Source organism: Sporobolomyces koalae (assembly GCF_050403365.1).
Source record: "Sporobolomyces koalae JCM15063 DNA, S_koalae_JCM15063T_v1_ctg43, whole genome shotgun sequence".
Lineage (NCBI taxonomy): Eukaryota > Fungi > Basidiomycota > Microbotryomycetes > Sporidiobolales > Sporidiobolaceae > Sporobolomyces > Sporobolomyces koalae.
Window position 1 is genome coordinate 101844 of NW_027481728.1, and position 19920 is coordinate 121763.

General features: G+C 54.8%; 6 protein-coding genes across 6 annotated transcripts; 5 read left to right on the forward strand and 1 right to left on the reverse strand.

Moving 5' to 3' along the window:
- Positions 1–1046: 1046 nt before the first annotated feature.
- JCM15063_000814 (WD40 repeat domain-containing protein) lies at positions 1047–4322 on the reverse strand (the record flags this gene model as incomplete). Its single annotated transcript, XM_076680708.1, has 10 exons — positions 1047–1126; positions 1205–1431; positions 1500–1643; positions 1711–2055; positions 2123–2242; positions 2311–2436; positions 2498–2520; positions 2846–3681; positions 3748–4017; positions 4253–4322. 10 exons carry the CDS (start codon positions 4320–4322, stop codon positions 1047–1049), a joined length of 2241 nt encoding a protein of 746 aa, XP_076532200.1.
- Positions 4323–4461: 139 nt separating this feature from the next.
- Positions 4462–8513, forward strand: JCM15063_000815 (uncharacterized protein; the record flags this gene model as incomplete). The annotated part of the gene is made up of 12 exons (XM_076680709.1): positions 4462–4670; positions 4738–4903; positions 4977–5403; positions 5473–5585; positions 5660–5915; positions 5987–6375; positions 6455–6666; positions 6734–6989; positions 7065–7185; positions 7266–7851; positions 7930–8413; positions 8484–8513. 12 exons carry the CDS (start codon positions 4462–4464, stop codon positions 8511–8513), a joined length of 3249 nt encoding a protein of 1082 aa, XP_076532201.1.
- Positions 8514–8643: 130 nt separating this feature from the next.
- Positions 8644–10595, forward strand: JCM15063_000816 (uncharacterized protein; the record flags this gene model as incomplete). The annotated part of the gene is made up of 8 exons (XM_076680710.1): positions 8644–8899; positions 8968–9258; positions 9369–9513; positions 9583–9773; positions 9840–10003; positions 10066–10185; positions 10255–10429; positions 10492–10595. The coding sequence occupies 8 exons, from the start codon at positions 8644–8646 to the stop codon at positions 10593–10595; spliced, it is 1446 nt and encodes a 481-aa protein (XP_076532202.1).
- Positions 10596–10861: 266 nt separating this feature from the next.
- On the forward strand, positions 10862–11484 carry JCM15063_000817 (uncharacterized protein; the record flags this gene model as incomplete). Its single annotated transcript, XM_076680711.1, has 2 exons — positions 10862–11269; positions 11350–11484. The coding sequence occupies 2 exons, from the start codon at positions 10862–10864 to the stop codon at positions 11482–11484; spliced, it is 543 nt and encodes a 180-aa protein (XP_076532203.1).
- A 1613-nt stretch (positions 11485–13097) lies between these two features.
- GIR2 (Gir2p) lies at positions 13098–14234 on the forward strand (the record flags this gene model as incomplete). Its single annotated transcript, XM_076680712.1, has 6 exons — positions 13098–13170; positions 13271–13333; positions 13397–13548; positions 13617–13730; positions 13801–13975; positions 14047–14234. 6 exons carry the CDS (start codon positions 13098–13100, stop codon positions 14232–14234), a joined length of 765 nt encoding a protein of 254 aa, XP_076532204.1.
- Positions 14235–14446: 212 nt separating this feature from the next.
- Positions 14447–16987, forward strand: ILV2 (acetolactate synthase catalytic subunit; the record flags this gene model as incomplete). Its single annotated transcript, XM_076680713.1, has 7 exons — positions 14447–14610; positions 14706–15748; positions 15824–16245; positions 16311–16503; positions 16574–16779; positions 16843–16890; positions 16961–16987. 7 exons carry the CDS (start codon positions 14447–14449, stop codon positions 16985–16987), a joined length of 2103 nt encoding a protein of 700 aa, XP_076532205.1.
- Positions 16988–19920: the final 2933 nt, after the last annotated feature.

The following is a 19920-nucleotide window of genomic DNA, read 5'->3' on the forward strand; positions in this document are numbered from 1 at the left end:
GTGTTGAGCCCTTTTGCTGTCTTTGAGTAATTTCAAAGCAGCTTCGATCGTATCCTGCACCGTGTAATACGGGGAAGTGTGTGTCAGATCGTGGCAGGTGAGGACTATCCGATAGACAATCAGTTCCCATACTCCGATCTCTCACGTTGTACCCTTCTACGGCGATCCACAGCAAGAACTGTCATCTAAGAGGGATGCGAAACGTATCGACAATACCGACTTTGCGCCATGCGTCTATCAAGTGAGCTGCACGAGTCGTTACCGATTGGTTGTGCTGACGGCCTTGGGTGATTAAGCGAATGCAGTCACTGTTCAACCAGTCGAGCCGGAGACCGAAGAATACGCGAAACCAAACTTTCCGAGCTCTTCAAATGTTTGGAAACTGCTCGATTTCCCAGACTCGATAGCTCATGTGGGGTGGTGCCGGTTCCATGCTACATTCGACTTTCGACATCTGTTTCAACGTGGTTGCTGCACGAAATTTGGTCAATGTACTGTGTTCAGAGGAGGAGAAGAAAATCGGAGTTCTGGGCCAGATCGTCGAACACGATTTTTCCATCTGGACCTGAGCTCACTTCCGCGGCGGATGCCTCCCTTCAGCGTCGACCGACCGTTGCTCTACTGGCTCCTCATCGGCTCTTTAGATCCAGAAGGGATAAATCCGCCACGGAAGTGAGCTGAGTCTTAGACGAGAGAATCGCCTTTGATGATCTGAACGATAATCCCGGTCTTCTTCTCCTCCTTTGAATACGGCACATTGACCAAACCTCGTGCAGCAACTACGTTGAAACAGATGTCGAAAGTCGAATGTAGCATGGAACCGGCACCATCCCACATGAGCTATCGAGTCCGGGAAGTCGAGCTTCTTCCGAGTACTTGAAGAGCTCGGGCAGTTCGGTTCATGTCAATCACTGGAGCCAGCAACCAAAGCCCAGTCATTGACACTAACGTTGTACAAGTCATGCGTATCACAAGAGTGAGGATGGGTCCAGGTCCGAGCGACACAACGATAATTGCATGCAAAGGCAAGCCGGATACACGCTTTTTTACTGGAGCTCGGTGGTCCCGTCGTTGATCCTCCACAGACCATAGTTCTTCGGAACAGTCTGCCACAACCTAACCGTGCCTGTGACGATGCGAATCGTTATTCAGCAACAAGGAAAGAATCGGAAAGTGGAGAAAGAGCGCCTGGGGGAGAATTTACCGTCTTCCGATCCCGAGGCGTACAATTCGCCATCGGGACTGAACGAGACTTGATGAATCGGTCCATGATGACCTTTGCCAACTTCGAGTTCGTGTCCAGTTTCGACTGAATGAACTCGCACCCATTCGTCGTCGAGAGACCCCGTAACAAACTTGTCTCGAACGAGAGGATGGAGAGAAGCGGAAGAGGGAGAATACGGCAGAGTGTGTGAAAACAAAACTTCGTGCCTGTTCAAATACGAGCGACTGAGCCTTCGAAAATGGAGAAAGTAAGCTCGACTGAGAGAGATATGTACGTCTCGAGATGCAGGAACGTCACGGATTGTCCATGAGTCAATGCGAGAAGGGAAGAATCGTGAGATTTCTCCATCGACGTGATCGATTCGTTGTTGGGTGGAGACCATTCATGAGTCTTTTCGAGCGACCGCAGATCCCACCATCTGAGTCGAGCGAGATCAGTCAGGTTGTGCAGGCATGACCAGTGTACGAGACACTTGAAATACTTGCTTGACGAGCTTGTCTTCTCCCATCGAGACGCAGGTTGTCTCGTCTCGTCCAAATACAACCTTTTTCACGGTTCCATCGTGACTTGTCTTCTTGTCTTGATCTCGCAACTCGAGCACGCATTCGGGCCCGACCTCTTGTCCTTCGAATGTCGATGGTGGTGACAAAGTTTGATTGTACTGCTCGAGGTTCCACAGCCTGACAAGTTTCTCATGCCCTGCGGTCAAGACTTTTGTCGTCGACAAGTTGTCGGAACCTGAACTTGAAGGAGCAAGATCGCAAGTTCTGACAATGTGCGAGTGTGGCAGCGTCAAGAGACAATTGCCACTCGATGCATCCCACAATTTTCTGAACAGATCAGAAACAAAGGGCATGAGACGGAAATCAGAGAGACGCGGGGAGTGGGTTCACTGACGCCGAGAAATCTGCTGAAGCCGTCACGGCGAGGGTCGCGTCTCGACTCAACCTCGCATCCCACACGGCACCTTTGTGTCCGACCTTGTCATCCGTGAACGTGCCTTGCCAATCTCCAACCCTGGTGATAGCCCTCTGCCGAAATCAGCGATCGTCTTGGGAAGTGAATCAATAGAGAAAGGAACGCACCAGTCTCGAAGTATGGGTTTTCCGTCTTTGCAAGCCGAGATCAAGTAGTAGGTCGGATCAGAGGGCGTCGTGGTTGAGCGAGGTTGAAGTGGGGAAAAGTGAATCGACGGAACTGGCCGCGTGTGTCTAGGTATACAAGCGAGCTCAGTCACGGTAGATAATAATCTAGACCTGGGAAACGTCGTACCCATGACAAACTAGAGGTGTACTCTGGTAAAAGAGATGGTAATTGAGCGATCACACGTTGAACACGCGTTCCCTGTCTCGCGTAGACATGTTGCCTGCACGCAAGAGAGGAAAAGAGACAACGGACGACGTACCTTGACCAGCTGAGTAGCTCCACTCATCGTCACTTTGAAAAATCGCGACAGGAGGGAAGAAGCTCCGTTTCATCTTGGGCCCCTATTCCTTTTCCAGACGACACGTGCCTCGGAATTCACTCGATACAGAAAATAAAACAATTGAAGGGCTATCATGGCTACATGTGGCACTGTTGAGTTCGATAGCGTTCGCGAACGCTCATCAGATCCCGCACCCTCTCACGTCCGCCTCGGAGTCCGGTGCACTCCCATCGAATCTCCCTCAACGCATCCTGCGCCAAGACTGCGTGTCCTGGCCCGATCGCAGCCGTCTCGACGACGATCCCTTCGAATGCGAGGTGTCGAGGTGGATGCGGTCCCAATGCGACTTCGAGGTTCTGCAAGATCGTTTCTTCCTCTTCCAACAGTTCGAGCGGTACACTCTTGCGTCCAGTGAGCCTACGCCGTTCGGCGACGAGTGGAGTCGCCGTGCCCGATTGGGCAGGAGTTGGTACCGGGTTCAGGACCGACAACAACGCCCGTTTCGAATGTCCGAGGAACGTACTCGCGCCAGTCGACGTGCCATTCGTCGTCGATCCCGAGGACGACAAGCGTGCGCGAGAGTACGGAGGTCGGATCGAGAGTTTCTCGACCGTTGGAGGGATCGCCAACACGAGGTTGCGCGTCGGCAGCGGCAACGTGAACGTCAACCGTTTGATCGTCGTCAGTTCCGACAAGGCCGGTCTCGTGCTCGGCGTCGTCGACAGAGGTCGTGTGAGTGCGTCGATCTGGGCGTCCGTCAGGAACCCTAGCACGAGCGTTTCGACGCGGAGGGACCGCACGCATTTTTGGAATTCGTCAAACTCGACGTCCCGGATAGACGACACGGCAAGGTACTTGAGCGTCGGTTGCGCGAGGGATAGAAGCGTCGACAGGTGCGTCGAGGGCGCAGGCAAGCCGAGGTTCGAGACGGTCAGGTGTGTCAGCGACGAGACAAACGTCGACAGGGTTGGAGGCTGCACAAGCGAGTTGGGGCGGAACGAGCAATTGAGCATCGAGAGGTGTTTGAGACCTGAATCACAACGGCCTCGAGTCAGTTTCATAGTGAACGAGCGGGAAAGGAGAGCCCGCGACCCACCGGACGAGACAAAGTGCTTTGCGCGCAAATCATCGATTCCGACGAGCTCCAAGCGGTCGAGTCGCGGACACTGTTTCAGCAGCCTGTGGATCCGGATCCCGTAACCTCTGCTCTTGAACACGCGGCCGATCACGGTTACGCGGTGAATGTACGCGCCGAGGTCATCGCGGCGGTGCACGGTGGCGACGAGCACTTCGAGCTGGTCGAGCGACTGCGTGCACGGTTGCGAGTACAGCACGGGTTCGGCGACGGTTCTCCACAAGCGGTTCACTTGGGCGAGAAGCACGAGTGATTCGGGTCCGACGAACGCACAAATGTGCAGCAGGAGCTCGAACGGCAGACTCGAGAGCGTGAGGGCGGAAGGCGAGGTCAAATCGGCAATCTTGGACGTAGTTTGTATCAAAGTCAGGAGGGTGGAGAGAGGGAGAGAGTGAACACGAGATGTGGGGAAAAGGTCAATAGCTTAATATCCTATTCGTTTTCTAAAGCCGGAGATTCGGATTACTTTTGTTCAATTGCCGCCGCAGCGCTTCCTCGATCGGCTCCCTTTGTCCTGCAATCTCGCTCAATCTCATGTTGAGGAGTCTGTATCGGATCAGACCTACACCTCGCGTGTATACATCTCCTCGCAGCCTCTCTCGCGCGGGTATCCGCCCGGTGCTGTCTGCCTCGCCTGTCGTCGTTCACCGCCCTCTCGCCCTTGCTCGCTCCGTCATGACCATCTCGCATGCGGCCCAGTACGTCCTCGATGCTCCGTCGCCGTTTGTCGTGCGAACACCTCGCCCGTCCTCCGCCACTTCGACCTCGATGGCGGACTCTGCCTCGGTACTCGACATTCCACTCGAAGGCTACACCCGCGTCGGCAATTACCTACAGTTCTCGGGCGACATCGAACAGTCTCCAAACGACGACAAAGCATACCGGTACGAAAGCCACGCCGAGACATTCTTTGCCACAAAATTATCGTCACTGACCTTACCTCGTAATCAGCTTGATCATGCTCGAAAACGGACTCGAAGCGTTGATCATCAGTGATCCCAAGGCAGACAAAGCTTCTGCTGCAATGGACGTCAAAGTTGGACACTTGTCCGATCCCGAAGACCTGCAGGGACTCGCGCACTTTTGCGAACACCTCATGTTCATGGGCACAGAAAAGGTTAGCATTCGATTCCCCCCGTTTCTGTCAAAAGGGAAAGAACCTGATTGTCGTCTCGTCTGGGATATCGCAGTACCCGAAAGAGAACGATTACACCGAGTTTTTGACCCAACATTCAGGCTCGTCGAACGCATTCACCGGCATGGATCAAACCTGCTACTTCTTTGACGTCGCTCCCTCCGCATTCGCGCCAGCATTGGATCGTTTTGCCCAATTCTTCATCTCGCCCAACTTTGACCCGCAGTGTTCTGAACGCGAGGCGAACGCGGTCCATTCAGAAAACTCGAAAAACTTGCAGTCCGACATGTGGAGGTTGTTTCAGCTCGACAAGTCGACAAGTTCAAGGGAGCACCACGCGTTCTGGAGGTTTGGAACTGGCAACAAGGAGACCCTGTGGAACGAACCGATCAAGCAAGGGATTGATGTTCGCAAACGTCTGATCGACTGGTGCGAGCGACACTATTCGGCAAACGTCTCGAAACTCGTCGTCCTGAGCAAAGGTGCATAACCTTTTCGATCCTCTCCGAAATTTTCTATTCCCGATATCTGACCCGATCATTTCGAAACAGAATCTCTCGATGAAACGACAAAGCTCGTCGTCGAACAGTTCTCACCCGTCAAGAACCGCAACCTTTCCCCGCCCGACTTCCCTGGCTCTCCTCTGACTTCGAACGAACTGGGCGTACGTTGTGTCTGCGTGTCTTTATTCACGTGTTCTCGAATGCTGATTTTCGTCTCGCAACTACCGTTCGACAGCGTACCTTGTTTGTCAAATCGGTTCGCGACACTCGCTCGCTCGAGCTGACGTTCCCGTTCCCGGACGAGTCGAAATGGTACTCGACCAAGCCGGGAGGGTTCCTCTCGCACTTGATCGGACACGAAGGCAAAGGGTCGATCCTCAGTCTCCTCAAGGAACGAGGGTGGGCGAACGGGATGAGCGCTGGAGCTGGTAACGGTGCGAACGGGTTCGAGTTTTTCAAGATTCACGTCGACATGACCCAGGAGGGACTTGGTATGCTTCCTCGAGTGTCCTCTGTGTACCCGGCAAACACTCACGTTCTTGACGTAACCCTTATCAAACAGACAATTACGAATCAATTGCGCAGATGATCTTTGCCTACATCGCGCTCCTGCGGTCAAACCCTCCTGGCGAACAAACGTTCAAAGAGGTCGCAGCTCTATCCCAACTCGCGTTCCGATTCAAAGAAGCATCGTCGCCGCAAAACACGACTTCGATGTTGTCCATGACCATGTCGAAACCTTACCCTCGCGCGAAACTGCTCTCGGCGCCCTGGTTGTGCACCGAGTGGCACCCTCAACAAGTCGACGAGTTGGTGCAACTCTTGACCCCGCAGAACTGTCGCATGTTTGTCGTCGCACAGAAAGAGGTTGGCGGAAGGGAGTATCAGGAGCGAGAAAAGTGGTACGGTACCGAATACACGATCGAGAAGACTTCGGACAAGATCCTTCAGGTGAGGATTCTCTCTCACTTTCTCCTCTCCTTGCTCGAGCTGACTCTCTTTCGAATGCTCGGCTGGTTGTTGAATATAGTCCAAGGCGACCGCGGCAGATTTCCCTGGGCTGGCACTACCCGAACCAAACCAGTTTGTCCCGCAAGATCTCGAGATCAAAAACAAAGTTACGGTCGACAAGCCGGCGAGACGACCGCTGAACCTCAAGAACACTCCGACGAGTCGAGTGTGGTACAAGAAGGACGACCGGTGGTGGGTGCCGCGCGCTGCCACGTTTTTCCTCTGCAGATCGTACGCCCTGGATCTCCTACATCTTAAATTGCGGATGGCTTGCTGAACCTGAATGAGCGCATCGTAGTCCCGAAGTCGATTCGAGTGCGATCAATTCGGTCGCGTCCCGCTTGTTTGCCGAGCTTGTACGAGACTCGTTGAACGAATACTCGTACGATGCCGACCTGGCAGGATTGTCGTACTCGTTCGAACAGCAAGGCGACGGCATCTTGTTGAGTGCCGATGGGTATAACGACAAGCTCGCAGTCCTGCTCAAAGTCGTTGTCGACCGCATGAAGAACTTGCAGGTCGACAAGAAACGGTTCGACATCATCGTTGATCAGGTTCGTTCCGTATCGAACTCTGTGACATGTACGGCAGAGCATGTGCTCACTCATTGAGCGGTGCTTTGTGAACAGCTGCGGAGGCTTTACGTCAACTTTGCCCTCGAGGAGCCGTATCAGCACGTCGCGATCGATGCGTCTCACTTGACGCAAGCCCTCTCGTACACGGTTCCACAAAAACTCGAAGCTCTCAACCGTGAGATTTCATCCTCTCGCTTCCAGAATCTCGCCCGATCGGTGCTGAACCGCTCTGCATGATTTTGGGTGTCAACGCAGAGATCACGCCGGAATCGTTGCAAAAACACATTGCTCGAGTCTTGTCGAGACTCCACATCGAATCGTTTGTACACGGCAACATGCTCAAACACGAAGCGATCGAACTCGCGGACGAGGTCGAGAAGATCCTCGCGCCCGAACCTCTCACGGTAGAGGAACTCAGGTCTCATCAGGCTTTGATCGTTCCGCAAGGCAAGCACGTCTTGAGACAATTTGGAGGGAACCCGGACAACAACAACTCGGCGATCGAGCAATTCACGTATGTCGGGAACTTGCACGACGACGAGTTGAGGTGCAAACTCTCCGTGTTTGGACACATCGTATCGGAACCCTTGTTCGACGTCCTGCGCGCAAAGGAACAACTCGGATACATCGTGTCGTCGGGTCCGCGCAAATCGATCGCATTCATGGGACTTCGAGTGATTGTCCAATCCGAGAAGGACGCCGCGTTTGTCGAGACCCGAATCGACGCATTCTGGACCGAGTTCTTGAAGACGATGGAAGCCATGAGCGACGAAGAGTTCAACAAGTACAAAGAAGCGGTTCGAGCCAAGAAGCTCGAAGACCACAAGAACCTGTGGCAAGAGTGAGTCCTTTTCTCTGTGCAAGTCCGTAGGAAGATTGCAAGATTGCTCACTCTCGTCTCAATCGTCTCAAACTCAAGATCGTCTCACCTGTGGGTCAACATCCACTGCGGATGGTACGACTTTGAACAACGCTGGCGCGATGCCGACATGATCCAGTCGCTCACGAAAGAGTCGCTCGTCGAGTTCTTCAAGAAGTACTTCTTCGCGACTCCGACGAACCCGATCCGACGCCTGTCTATCCACCTCGATTCGCACCGACTCTTGCCCGAACAGATCGAGTCGCTCGTCCCGACGTTCGAAGCGCTTCAACTCTCGCCTGTACCTGATGCGGACCAGATTGCGCAGTTTGCCGCGTCGCGTCCCACGGTCGACCAAGCGAAACAGTTTGCCGAGAAGGTCATCCGCGCGAATGGCAAGGGGGACGCCGAGGTCGAGCGCATGACGACCGAGATTGAAAAGTTGAGGGAGCGACGACCGCTCGAAGGCTACGAGGAGATTGTCAATCGGGACGAGTGGAGGGTCCGGCAGGAACGAGCTCCTTTCGCCCGACCCGTCAAAGAGGTAAACATGCTTTCTTTCTTTCCTCTATTTGTGTTGAATTTGACTAATGCCTCTTGTTGAACACGTGCAGTACGCCGATCTGTTCCCCGCCAAATTGTAAAGCCTTGATTAGGACCACTTCCTTCTATCGCACTTGACGCACGAGCATTTGTATCAGCTTTATACTGTATAGAAAGAATCGAATGTAGAAATCGCAATTCACCGCAACTTGTTCTCCCTCCCTTATCGCTATGACGCAAAGCGCGCTTCCTGCTGCTCCGTATCAAGTCTCGGCAGTGTTGTCGGGGCACACGGACGACGTGAGATCGCTCGCTCCTGGATCCGACTCGACGTTGTTCTCGGCCTCTCGCGACAGCACCGCGAGACGCTGGACGAAACCGACTACCGAGTGGACTCGAGACGGAGTTTGGGAACGAGGTCACGAGGGCTACATCAACGCAGTGTGTCATCTCGTGCGCCGTGATCGTGCCGAGGTGGTGCCTCTCGGTTTGTGACACTTCCCGGCTCGCTGTCGATCGATTATACAAGCTAAACAGCTACAGAACTCTTTGTAGATGATCCCGGCTATCTCGTCACGGCCGGAAGTGACAGCCTGATCCAAGTCTACTCGCTCTCTCTCGTCGACTCTTCAGAGAATCCCATCGAGACACTCTTTGGACACGCGCACAACGTCTGCGCCCTTCACACCGACCCGCGAGGGAAATGGATCGCGAGTGCGAGTTGGGACATGACGGCGAGGATCTGGAACACCGAGACGTGGACCTGCGAGCGAGTTCTGACTGAACATCGAGCGGCGGTTTGGGATGTGCTCTTGATCGAACACGAGGACGAACTGTGCTTGACGGGTTGAGTCTACCTCCCCTTCCTTTTTCAATAGCTCGATCGCCCGAACGAGTGGCGAGAGAGTTTGACTTGACAACCAAGCTGATTCGCTGCGATTCTTGTTTCCTTGTAGCGGCTGCCGACAACTACGTGCGACTGTTCAGCGGTATCAACGTGCGCCATTTGTTCAAGGGACACACTGGTCCGGTCCGAGCATTGTCGCGAGTCTTGCCCGACGATCCCGGCTCGACGCTGTTTGCATCGGCTTCGAATGACGGGTCAGTTCAATTCTCGGCTGTGAGTGAAACGATTCATGTATCGTGTACTGACGGATGCGTGACCTCCAGAACGATTCGAATCTGGGATTTCGCTTCCGGAGACGCCTTGACCGTGTTGCGCCACGAGGATTTCGTGTATTCGCTGGTTTCGATACCTCGACACGGCGGACTCGCGAGTTCGGGAGAGGACGGTCTCGTCAAGATCTGGAACGAGACGAGTGGCGAGTGCGATCAAGTGATCCAAGTTCCCGCCCTGTCGGGTACCTTGATTTCCTCTCTCTCTTTCTTGTACTCTCGAGCACGGTCAGGCTGATATTGTATGAAAGTTTGGTCGCTGGCGGTACTGCCAAATGGGGATCTCGCGTGCGGTTGTTCCGACAACCGAATCTGGATTTTTACTCGCAGCCACGCAAGAAAGGCGAACGAACAAGTTCAAGTCGAATACGAGACGTTAATCAAGGCACTCGAGGCGAAGAAGAAGCCAAGGCACGTGCCTGCTGAGCCTTGAACGCTCGGAATCATCTTGTTTCGCTGATGTCTCCTTGCTTCGAGCCTAACAGGCAAGACAAGATCGCTGAAAGCGCCGTCGATTCAACTGTTCTTGGAAACCCCGGCGTACGAGAAGGTGAGATGAAACTGGTACGAGATCGCGGGGTCGTTAAAGCCTACCAAGTGAGCTTTGTACTCGCTCTCTCGTCTCCACTTTTCGTCGCTTCTTGCTCACGCTCGATGCGCTTGCAGTGGGACGGATCGCGATGGGAGGAGCTCGGCCAAGTTGTTGACGAGCCGGAAGAAGAGGAACGTAGCGAGACAGCACGGAACAAGATGGTTCATCAAGGCAAACAGTACGATTTCGTGTTTCAAATCGACGTGAGCGATGATGTAACGCCGATCCCCTTTCCATACAACCTAGAAGGTTAGCTCGCCCGTCTACTGAGCTTGACACGTGAAAGCTGACGACGCGTTTCAAAACCGCAGACGACGAGCTGCAAGCAGCTCGAGATTTTGTCAACGTGCACAACCTCCCCGAATCCTACGTGGATCAGATCGTCGAGTTTGTCAGACTTGCCACCTCTACGTAGATTTCCGTTAAGTAGAACGGGAAACATGCAGAATAAGCGCGATCTTCCACCTTCTCGAGTCAATCGAGCGCATAGTTGGAACCCAGAAACATTCTTCGCCGTGTCCGAAATGTTGTCGAGCTCTTGGAAGGCTTCGAACGCGGTGATCGCCGGTATTCTTAGAACTCTAAACCTCGGATCCTCTCGGACATGCAGCTCGCGCTCGCTCTCTTGCGGTGCCCCTTCTCTCTGCTTCACGTCTCTCTCTCTCTGTCGCGTACGCCTCAATGAGCACGTGTCGATACTCGTGGTCTTCGGCAAGCTCGTCTGTCCCAGCATGGGATCATGGATCGCCTACGAGTCCCGAATCAGAGTCGATTTCGTCGGCGTCTTCGTACTTTGATCCGTTCAACGATACGACTTTCGGACCCGACCTTAACTCGAACCGTCGCATCTTGCACCTCGAAGATGGGCTTAATGCCATGTGGAGGGCGCAGGTGAAGGATTGCACGCGCAAGGCCGAGGAATGGAGGTGGAAATGCTATCAGTTGAGCGACGAGGTGGCGAGGTTGAGGCATCAAGTCGATCAGCTCAAACGAGATCGCGACGACTTGCAACTCGAAACGATCGCCACGGGCACCGCGAACCTCGTCTTTGGCCTGAACAACGATGACGACACGGGTTCGTTTATCCAAGTGCGCTTTGTTTTTGGCTACTATCCTGTTTCTCGTTGAGGAGAGATAGGCCTGACTGACAGCTCGAGGGTTTCCTTCAGACGACTTTACCTACTGCACCAGTCTCGTGTCGCTGGGACGGCAAGCGCTGGGTCCCCGTCGTGCCGGTGGCTACGTTCAAGCCGCAAATTGACCCGACGAAAAGCATGAGCAAGCAGAACCCACCTCCTTGGTGAGCCTTACACCCAACAGCATATCGCACCGTCGTCTCGGTGGGACTGACAGCGGTTGGCGATCGGTGTGCAGTAACGCGTACTATCTTCTTGGTAAAAGTCCTTCAAGCACAGGAGAAGCACTCCAAATTTGCGCACTGACCCACACCTTCTTCCCGTAGGCGAGTGCGAGGTTCCCCGCTGTCGCTTCTGCCATCTGTATGATCTCAGTGAGAATCAGATCAGCGAGATGCGTCGCGGTGCAAAATTTGCGAGTGATCTCTATCATGCCCGCGGTCTCGCTCGCTCGCTGACAATCCATCGATAATGTCCAGCATCTGTGCAACGCAGTTCAGAATGGCGTCGAGTGCCCCGATGGTGCCAATTGCATCTGTGAGACTGCTTCTTCTATTCTTCGAGCAGCCCTCACACAGAGCTCAAACTCGTTCACTTGCGGATAGACGGACACCATTGTCCTCGCGGACCCTCTTGCTCTCGTCAGCATTGTGCATTCAACGACGAGGTAAGAGCCATCGTTGTCCTGCCAGTCTTCAGCAAACTGATCCGCGTTGTGCATCATCTCGACAGCAACACCGCATTGTCCCTCTTCCTCGTCCTTCGATATACCGCCGCGACTCGTACGTCTCGGTCAGTCGACAGCAGACGCCTCAATCGATCCGCTACGAAACCTACTATTGAGCTCATCCTGGTCAGCCGCAACCCATGACGGACGTTCTGCCTGCTTATCATCTTCCTTGCTGCTCTAGTCTTTCTTTTTTGCCTCTTTCTTGGAATCTTGTCGCTGTATCGATATCACTCGTCAACCACTTCGTCACATATCCCCCTCCTCTCGGCTTGATACCTCTGTTTCTGGAACAGCTTTACGCACTTTTCTCCCGTGATTCAATCCTTGCTTTGCTTGTCTTCTCGAACGTTTTTTTTGGCTGTTCCTATATTCCACATTACTCGTACCTTGCATACCTCTCACTCTCCTTCTCCCAACTAAAAACAGCTAGTAGTCGAGCGGGCTAGCGAGCAATAGAGAAAGATGAACGACTGAATGACCTTTTACAGTCTCGTCAATTCTCGCGCATTTGACGACAAAGCTTTCGAGCCTGTCATCCGTTGCACACAGAACACCTTTCCCCGAGAGCCTCGCCGAGAGATTTGAAGACGCTGGTCGAATCGGGATCGGGGTCGAGGTCGAGGTTAAATCCGTTGCCGGTTTTCGAACGGAAAAGGTTGTGGACCGAGTTCGCCGGAGCGGCACGTGTCGTTCCTGCTGTCTGCCTGAGCGAGCGAAACAACATGAGGCAGCAGATGATCGTAGTGCGTCTCCCGAGCAAGTAGAATCCGGAGCGTAAAGTCGTCAGGCAAGACCTGCGGGGCAGAACATAGGTTGGATGGCGAGCGACGAGTGCAAAGCGAATAGTCGGTCGAGCGAGTGAGTTGAATGAAGCGAGATGCCGTCGTCGTCGTCGTTGTCGCGGGGTTGATTGATCAACCTCATCAACAACATCACTCGCGGCGACTTCGCTCGATAGGAGACTCTACCTATACCATGACAGGTCAGTTGCTTAAAGTCGGTACGTAAACGCTCGAACGCACGCCAAGTTCTCACACAGTCTCGCTCGACCATGCTAGACTATGCCGAGGAGCGAGCATCCGAACTCGAGGTTCTCGAGAGCATCTTTCCGGACGAACTCCAAAGTACGTTGCCAACGATGCCAGCCCGAACCGCATCGGGTTTCTCCTACGCAGATTCTCCCCACTTTGAACTGTCTTTGCTCACCTGTCGTACTCGTTCCAGTCCTCTCGGAAGACAAGATCTCGATCCAGGTCGAACCCGAGAATCAGAACGAATCGAACCCTTGTCCGTTTCATCTCGTGGTGCCTCGATCCGCGCATAATGCTGAGATCAATATCGATTTCACAGACATCTTGAACCTGATCATCACCTACACTCCAACCTACCCGGACGAATTACCCGATATGGAGATAGAAGTCGTCGAGGGCGAACTTGAACCCGACGAGGAACAGTTTTTGCTCGCGGGACTGAAAACCTCGGCAGAAGAGTCGCTCGGAATGGCAAGCCTTCTTCTAATGAGCGCTCGTCCTTCTCTCGGTTGCTGACAAGAATCCTTTCTCAACAACAGGCCATGGTGTACACACTGAGTTTGCAACTGCGCGAACTGATTGGCGACATGTTTGTCCAACGGAAAGAACGGATAGCGCGCGAAGACGACGAGCGATACCGCAAGGAGGAAGAGGTGAGTACAGTCATGACTGACTGTTTGCGCGCACACAAGCCCTGACTCTTGAGTTGTCCGTGTATTTCAGGCCATCGCAAAGAAGCGACAAGGGACCCAAGTCACGCAAGCGTCGTTCGCAGCATGGGCAGTCAAGTTTGAAAAGGAGATGGCCGACTTGCGCAAGAAGGAAGAGCAGGAACGACTCAAACTCTTGCCAGGCAAAGAGCGAGAAGAGACGAAGCGATACCTCGCGAAACTGACAGGTGAAATTACTCCTCGTCTCGTTCCTCCTGTCTGCAGGAATTGACGCGCTCCCTCACCTTGTTTCCACCAGGACGACAATTGTTCGAGTCGGACGCAACGCTCGTGGGTTCGGATGCCGTGTTTGGAGACGAGGGAGACGTCGCGATCGACTTGTCACAGTACGAGCGGACGGACCCGGCGAGTGATGACGACGACGACGATGGGGATGCGCTCGGGGATAGGTTACGGCTCGCAAATCTGAGTGACGACGAGCAATAGATATGACTTTAGACGTTGACATGCGCAACTTTTGGGTCAAGCGGCCTACAGTAATTGTCAATGGGCGGTGCCGAGTCAAGCGCGAATTTACTCGAGAGCCGAGAATCTTTTGCCGGACTTCTCCCCGCCCTGATTCCGCAAACTCTCGTGCTCTCCTCCTCGCCTTTCGACTCGTCCGCCCAGTGTCCCACCCTTTGCTCGGAACAGTCATCATGCGCCGCACGTTTGCGTCTTCCTCGCGCGCGCTCCGTTCCGCCCCCGCGGCCTCGCCCGCATCCGCTTCGATCGCCACTCCCGCTCGCCCGGCCCTTCGAGCTGGACAGCAGGCTCGCACCCTTGCCACGGCGACGACCAAGATTGAGGCTCAGCTTGCGACGTGAGTGTCCCTCCTGCCGTATTGCGCGGGCTCGCCTCGATCCGGCTTCGAGTCAACCTAGCTGATCACATCTCGCTCGCATCCATATCCAATAGCCGACCGAAACCTGCACCGACCTTCCAGCAGGTGCCCAAGTCGGAATCTGGCACGAACCCATCGCCGCTCGCCGCCCCGCGCCAGAACGCAAACGACCTCGACTCGTCCTTCATTGGACTCTCGGGAGGACAGATCTTCCACGAGATGATGCTCCGCCACAAGGTCGAGAAAGTGTTTGGTTACCCGGGAGGCGCCATCTTGCCCGTGTTTGACGCCATCTACAACTCGCCCAACTTTGACTTTGTCCTCCCGCGCCACGAGCAAGGTGCCGGACACATGGCCGAAGGATACGCCCGCGTCTCGGGCAAGCCGGGAGTCGTGCTCGTCACGTCCGGACCCGGTGCAACCAACGTCATCACGCCGATGCAAGACGCCCTCTCGGACGGTACTCCACTCGTCGTGTTCTGCGGCCAGGTCGCGACTTCGGCGATCGGATCCGACGCCTTCCAGGAGGCCGACGTCGTCGGCATCTCGCGCTCGTGCACCAAGTGGAACGTCATGGTCAAGGACATTGCCGAATTGCCCCGCCGCATCAACGAGGCGTTCAAGATTGCCACCTCGGGTCGACCCGGTCCCGTCCTCGTCGACCTGCCGAAAGATGTCACGGCCGGTATCCTGCGCCAGGCGATCCCGCACCGCTACACTCACCCGGAACTCGTCGAACACAACCTCCCGTCGCGCCAACGCATCCACACCGCCACTTCGCAACTCGGCGGTGAGGCCAAGCCGATCTCGGATGCAGCACTCCAACGCGCGGCCGACTTGATCGCGAACGCGAAGCGCCCCGTCATCTATGCCGGACAGGGTATGCTCTCGACTCCAGAAGGTCCCGAGTTGCTCAAGCGCCTCAGTAAGGAGGGCAACATCCCCGTCACGACCACCTTGATGGGTCTTGGAGCGTTCGACGAACTCGACGAGAGCCACTCGCTGCACATGCTCGGCATGCACGGTTCCGCGTACGCCAACTTGGCGATGCAGTCTGCCGATGTCATTATCGCCCTCGGAGCTCGATTCGACGACCGTGTTACGGGTCGCGTCGACAGTATGTCCTTTTCCTTTCTTCTCTTCAGAAACTCGAGCGAAGAACTGACTCGTTCGTTCGCGTTTGTTTCCGCAGCTTTTGCCCCTGCAGCCCGAGCGGCCGCTGCGCAAGGTACCGGAGGTATCATCCACTTTGAGATCCAGCCCAAGAACGTCAACAAGGTCATCAACGCCAACGTTGCCATCACCGGCGACGTGCTCGAGTCGATCTCGCAACTTCTGCCCCTCTTGCCGGGACAAGCGCCGGCCCGCACCGAATGGTTCGACAAGATCAAGCAGTGGAAGCAAGATTACCCGTTCACCTACGTTCCTTCGGACCCGTCCAAGGGCGAGCTCATGAAGCCGCAAGAGGTCGTCGAGGCGCTCAACGACTGGTGCGAGGCCTACGGCAAGGAGAAAGTCATCGTTTCGACCGGTGTTGGACAACATCAGATGTGGGCTGCCCAGCACTACCGCTGGAGGCATCCTCGCACTTGGGTCTCGTCTGGAGGTCTCGGAGTGAGCTCTCTTCCTTTCTGCTTGGATCTTTTGACCGCAACAACTGACAAACTTGGCTTCAATAGACTATGGGTTACGGACTCCCATCGGCCATCGGAGCCAAGGTTGCAGCCCCGGAAAAGATCGTTGTCGATATTGACGGTGACGCCTCGTTCTCGATGACCGCCATGGAGCTCGCGACCGCTTCTCAGTACAACATTGGAGTCAAGACTCTTGTCCTCAACAACGAGTTCCAAGGAATGGTTCTGCAATGGCAAGGTGAGCCCCGCTTGTCACTAGTTTGCACCCTCTCGAAGCTCGCTCATCTGTTCTTATTGCTGCTGTTCAGATCTCTTCTACGAGAAGCGATACTCGCACACCAAAATGACCAACCCCGATTTCGTCGCGCTTGCCAAGTCGATGCGCGTCCACGCGATCCGATGCGACTCGCTCGCCGATTTGCCTGCCAAGATGAAAGAGTTCATGGAGTACGACAACAACAAGCCCGTGCTCTTTGAAGCGAGGATCACGGCCAAAGAGCACTGCTACCCGATGGTGAGTGCCAACGCGCAGACTTGATGCGGACAGGAAAGCTGATTGCGTAATCGAATTTTACAGGTTGCTGCCGGAAAAGCTTTGCACCAAATGACTCTTCACCCTACTCTCGTAAGCTCGTCCTCGATAGACAGCTCGTTGGTGCTTTCGTTCTAACAACTACTGCTGCTCTCCTTGGCAGAAACCCCTCGGAGACACGATCGAGTAGACGTGCTCAAACCCGCCAGGCTCTCTCACTCGTTCCTCGCTTCGCCCTCTTATTGTTCTTGAACGCCATACCCCTCCTTGTACTGCCACTATTTTCGTTTTTTGCGGCTTCTCGCGGGATTCTATTTGTACCTAACAAGCTCATTTTGTCTCGCTATCTTTTCTTTTTTTTTCCTTTCCCTCTTGTGACTAGTCTCTGGGTGTCATCAAAACGACAATAGTGTCGACCTTGCAGATTCCGAGATCAAGCATCACCGACTCCCCTTGCTGCGCGTTCGCGAGAAAGCAAAAAGAACGGGAAGAAGGTAGGTAATCCCTAAATCGCCAACCTTTTCAAGCGCCAACAGAGCATTTCGAGTGGAGCGAGGTCCAGTACTGCAGGGTCCTCGCAAGCGTTAGCTCGAGGCAGTGCAGTGGAGTAAGCGCTTGAACCAGAGCGAAACAAGGAGGAAACGACGAGGAAACGACAAGAAGCGAATAAGTGAATGCTCGAGGCCTATTGCGAGACCTAGTTTTCAGTTGCAAGGAAACCCCAGGCAAGGTCTCTGCCCCAGAGGTGACTGCTAACGCAGCTTTTCTCTGAACAGTACGTAAGTTCGGGCATCAGTAACCTTGCGCGCTTTACTGTCAGACTCTTACGGCGATTTTGTCCTTTTTTCTCCTCTTCTTAGCCCTAGCCCAGACCACCCTTTCCCCACAAACTGGCCGCTGAGGTCAGGGCTATGATAGGTTTCAGTGCGCGCAGGTACGCGAGCGGACCCCAAACGTACGAGCTAACCCGTGCGCGACTTAGCCCTCTTCGCGGTTCTGGCTCTTTGCGCAAAGTGTCCTGTCAAGTTGTGTTACTAGCCAAGTGTCTCGCAGAGGGCCTCAAGTCAGCTCTGTGCCTTCGCTTGTCTCCAGTTGGGAGAAGAAGCAGGCAAACCTCAAAGTGCGGACCTCTGCAAAAAAAAAACCCCTTTTTGTGCGTGTGGAAGGTCGAGCTGCCGCTCCAAGGGTGTTCCTGCTCGAGACGGCAAGGTAACAGCCAACGTAACGGCACGAGACCGCAGAGCACGGTCTTCTGCTTGAGCACGCGCTCCAAGTCTAGTTTGCTTTGCGCACGCGCGCTTTGCTTTCACCGCCTTCCAACGCGGTCGTCTCGCTCGTTCACGGCTCGTTCACGAGGAAGACCTTCAAGTCGCGGGCTCGAGAAGTTTTGTAAAGCCTGGACAGTCAAGAAGGCAAGAGAGCCAGAGTACTTTTCGCGGGACGAAAGGGCACAAACAGCACCCGAGCTAGTCTCCTTGAACTGGCCCCGGAGTACTGACCGAGCACGCCGTTCTTGGTCAACTTAGCTGCGACAAGACAGCTGGAGGACGAAGGAGCACAGAACTTGGCAAAAGAGTTGAGTAGAGCTTGGTTCGAGTACCGAGGTTCGAGCGTTTCGAGGCAAGCGAGTCTTGGTGTAGTAGCGTCCACCCGTTCGTGAAGTCGAAGCAGTGAGGCAACGAAGCAGTTCAGAACGCGTCAGAGAAGAGGAAGCGTCCGAAGGGGACAAGCGTACGCGCCTGAAGCCGACTCGCGAGTCGCGGTCTTCGAACTTTCGCCCCCCACGCACTCACTCTCTTTGTTCTCACCCGTTTCGACCGAGAAGCAGTAGCTCTAGGCCAGCCACACGGTTGCGAGCGAAGGAGAGGCGAAAGAACGCCTCGAGGTGGAGCTTGGTCACGACGTTCTCAAGCGAGCTCGAATAGCGAAGCCGTGGTTCTTGCGGTGCTCGCAGGCGCACGAGAGGAACACAGCAAACAGTGAGACAGCTTGTTGCTCGCGAACGGCTCTGCTACAGGCAGGGGTTGGAAGCGACCAGGAAGAGGCGCAAAGTGTGAGGGAAGCCAAAACTGGGACGGAAGGTCAGTCGGACACTGTCACTTGCAGCGTTGTTGCGACAAGCTGCCGGACCAAGGTTTCAGCACCGTGCAAAGGGCAAGTTGTCACGAGGAGAAAGAAGAGACAGCCGAGGTAGCAGAGCGTCGGCCACGTCGGCAGCCTTGTGACGGGCTGGTTGGGGCTTTCACGCAGGGGGAAGGTGTGTTGTTGAGTTGGGAGAAGGTGGCGAAAGCTGCGTCTGTTGTGCAAGCCGAGTGAGAGTTGGGCACCGAAGAGAGAGAGGGAGAGAGTCGAGTCGCACGAGTCGAAAGCCGGAGGGTAACAAAGACAGCGTCGAAGCGAGCGAAAGCTTCACCGGTTCTGGAAGCGAGCACAGGAGCAGTTCTCGTGAAACGCTGTGAGTACCGCAAGGGAGCTGAGGAAGCAAAGCGTCGGACCGAGCGGTGGGAGCGAGCGCAAGAGTGTGCGTTTCCGTTTGCGGCCACTCCAGGAGCGAGGTGAGTCAAGTCGGAACGACAAAGCGACAGGGCGACAGAAGGAAACGACGGTTGTTCTTCCTGAGCCAGTCGTCGGCGAAGAGCCGCAAGGAAGGTTTCGAGTCGAGGACGTGTAGCAGGAAGCGAGAGCCCTGCCCCGTTCGTGTAGGAGAAGGCACAGTTGCCTCAGACTACTAGCACGCTGAGCGCAAGAGGTTGTCAGGCGTCTGCGTCGGACCGGACACGCGCGAGGGAGAGTCAGTCCGGGAGGTCTCGCCCGGGTGTTGCCGTGTCGGTTTTGCGAAGTCCGAGTTCGAGTCCAAGTCCGAGTCCGAGACCGGGGCTGAAGTAGCAAGGCGAGGAGGTAGTGAGCCAAGTGGTGCAGGTTCCAACCGTGTGACGCAGCAACTTGGCGTTGGTTTGTCCAAGTACTTCGTCTCTACCCGCCTCGAACCGACCTTCAGGTACCGCGCGTCTTACGGTAGCTTGTTCACACCAGCCAGACTCTGGGTTAGGGTTAGGGTTATGGTTAGGGTTAGGGTTAGGGTTAGGGTTAGGGTTAGGGTTAGGGTTAGGGTTAGGGTTAGGG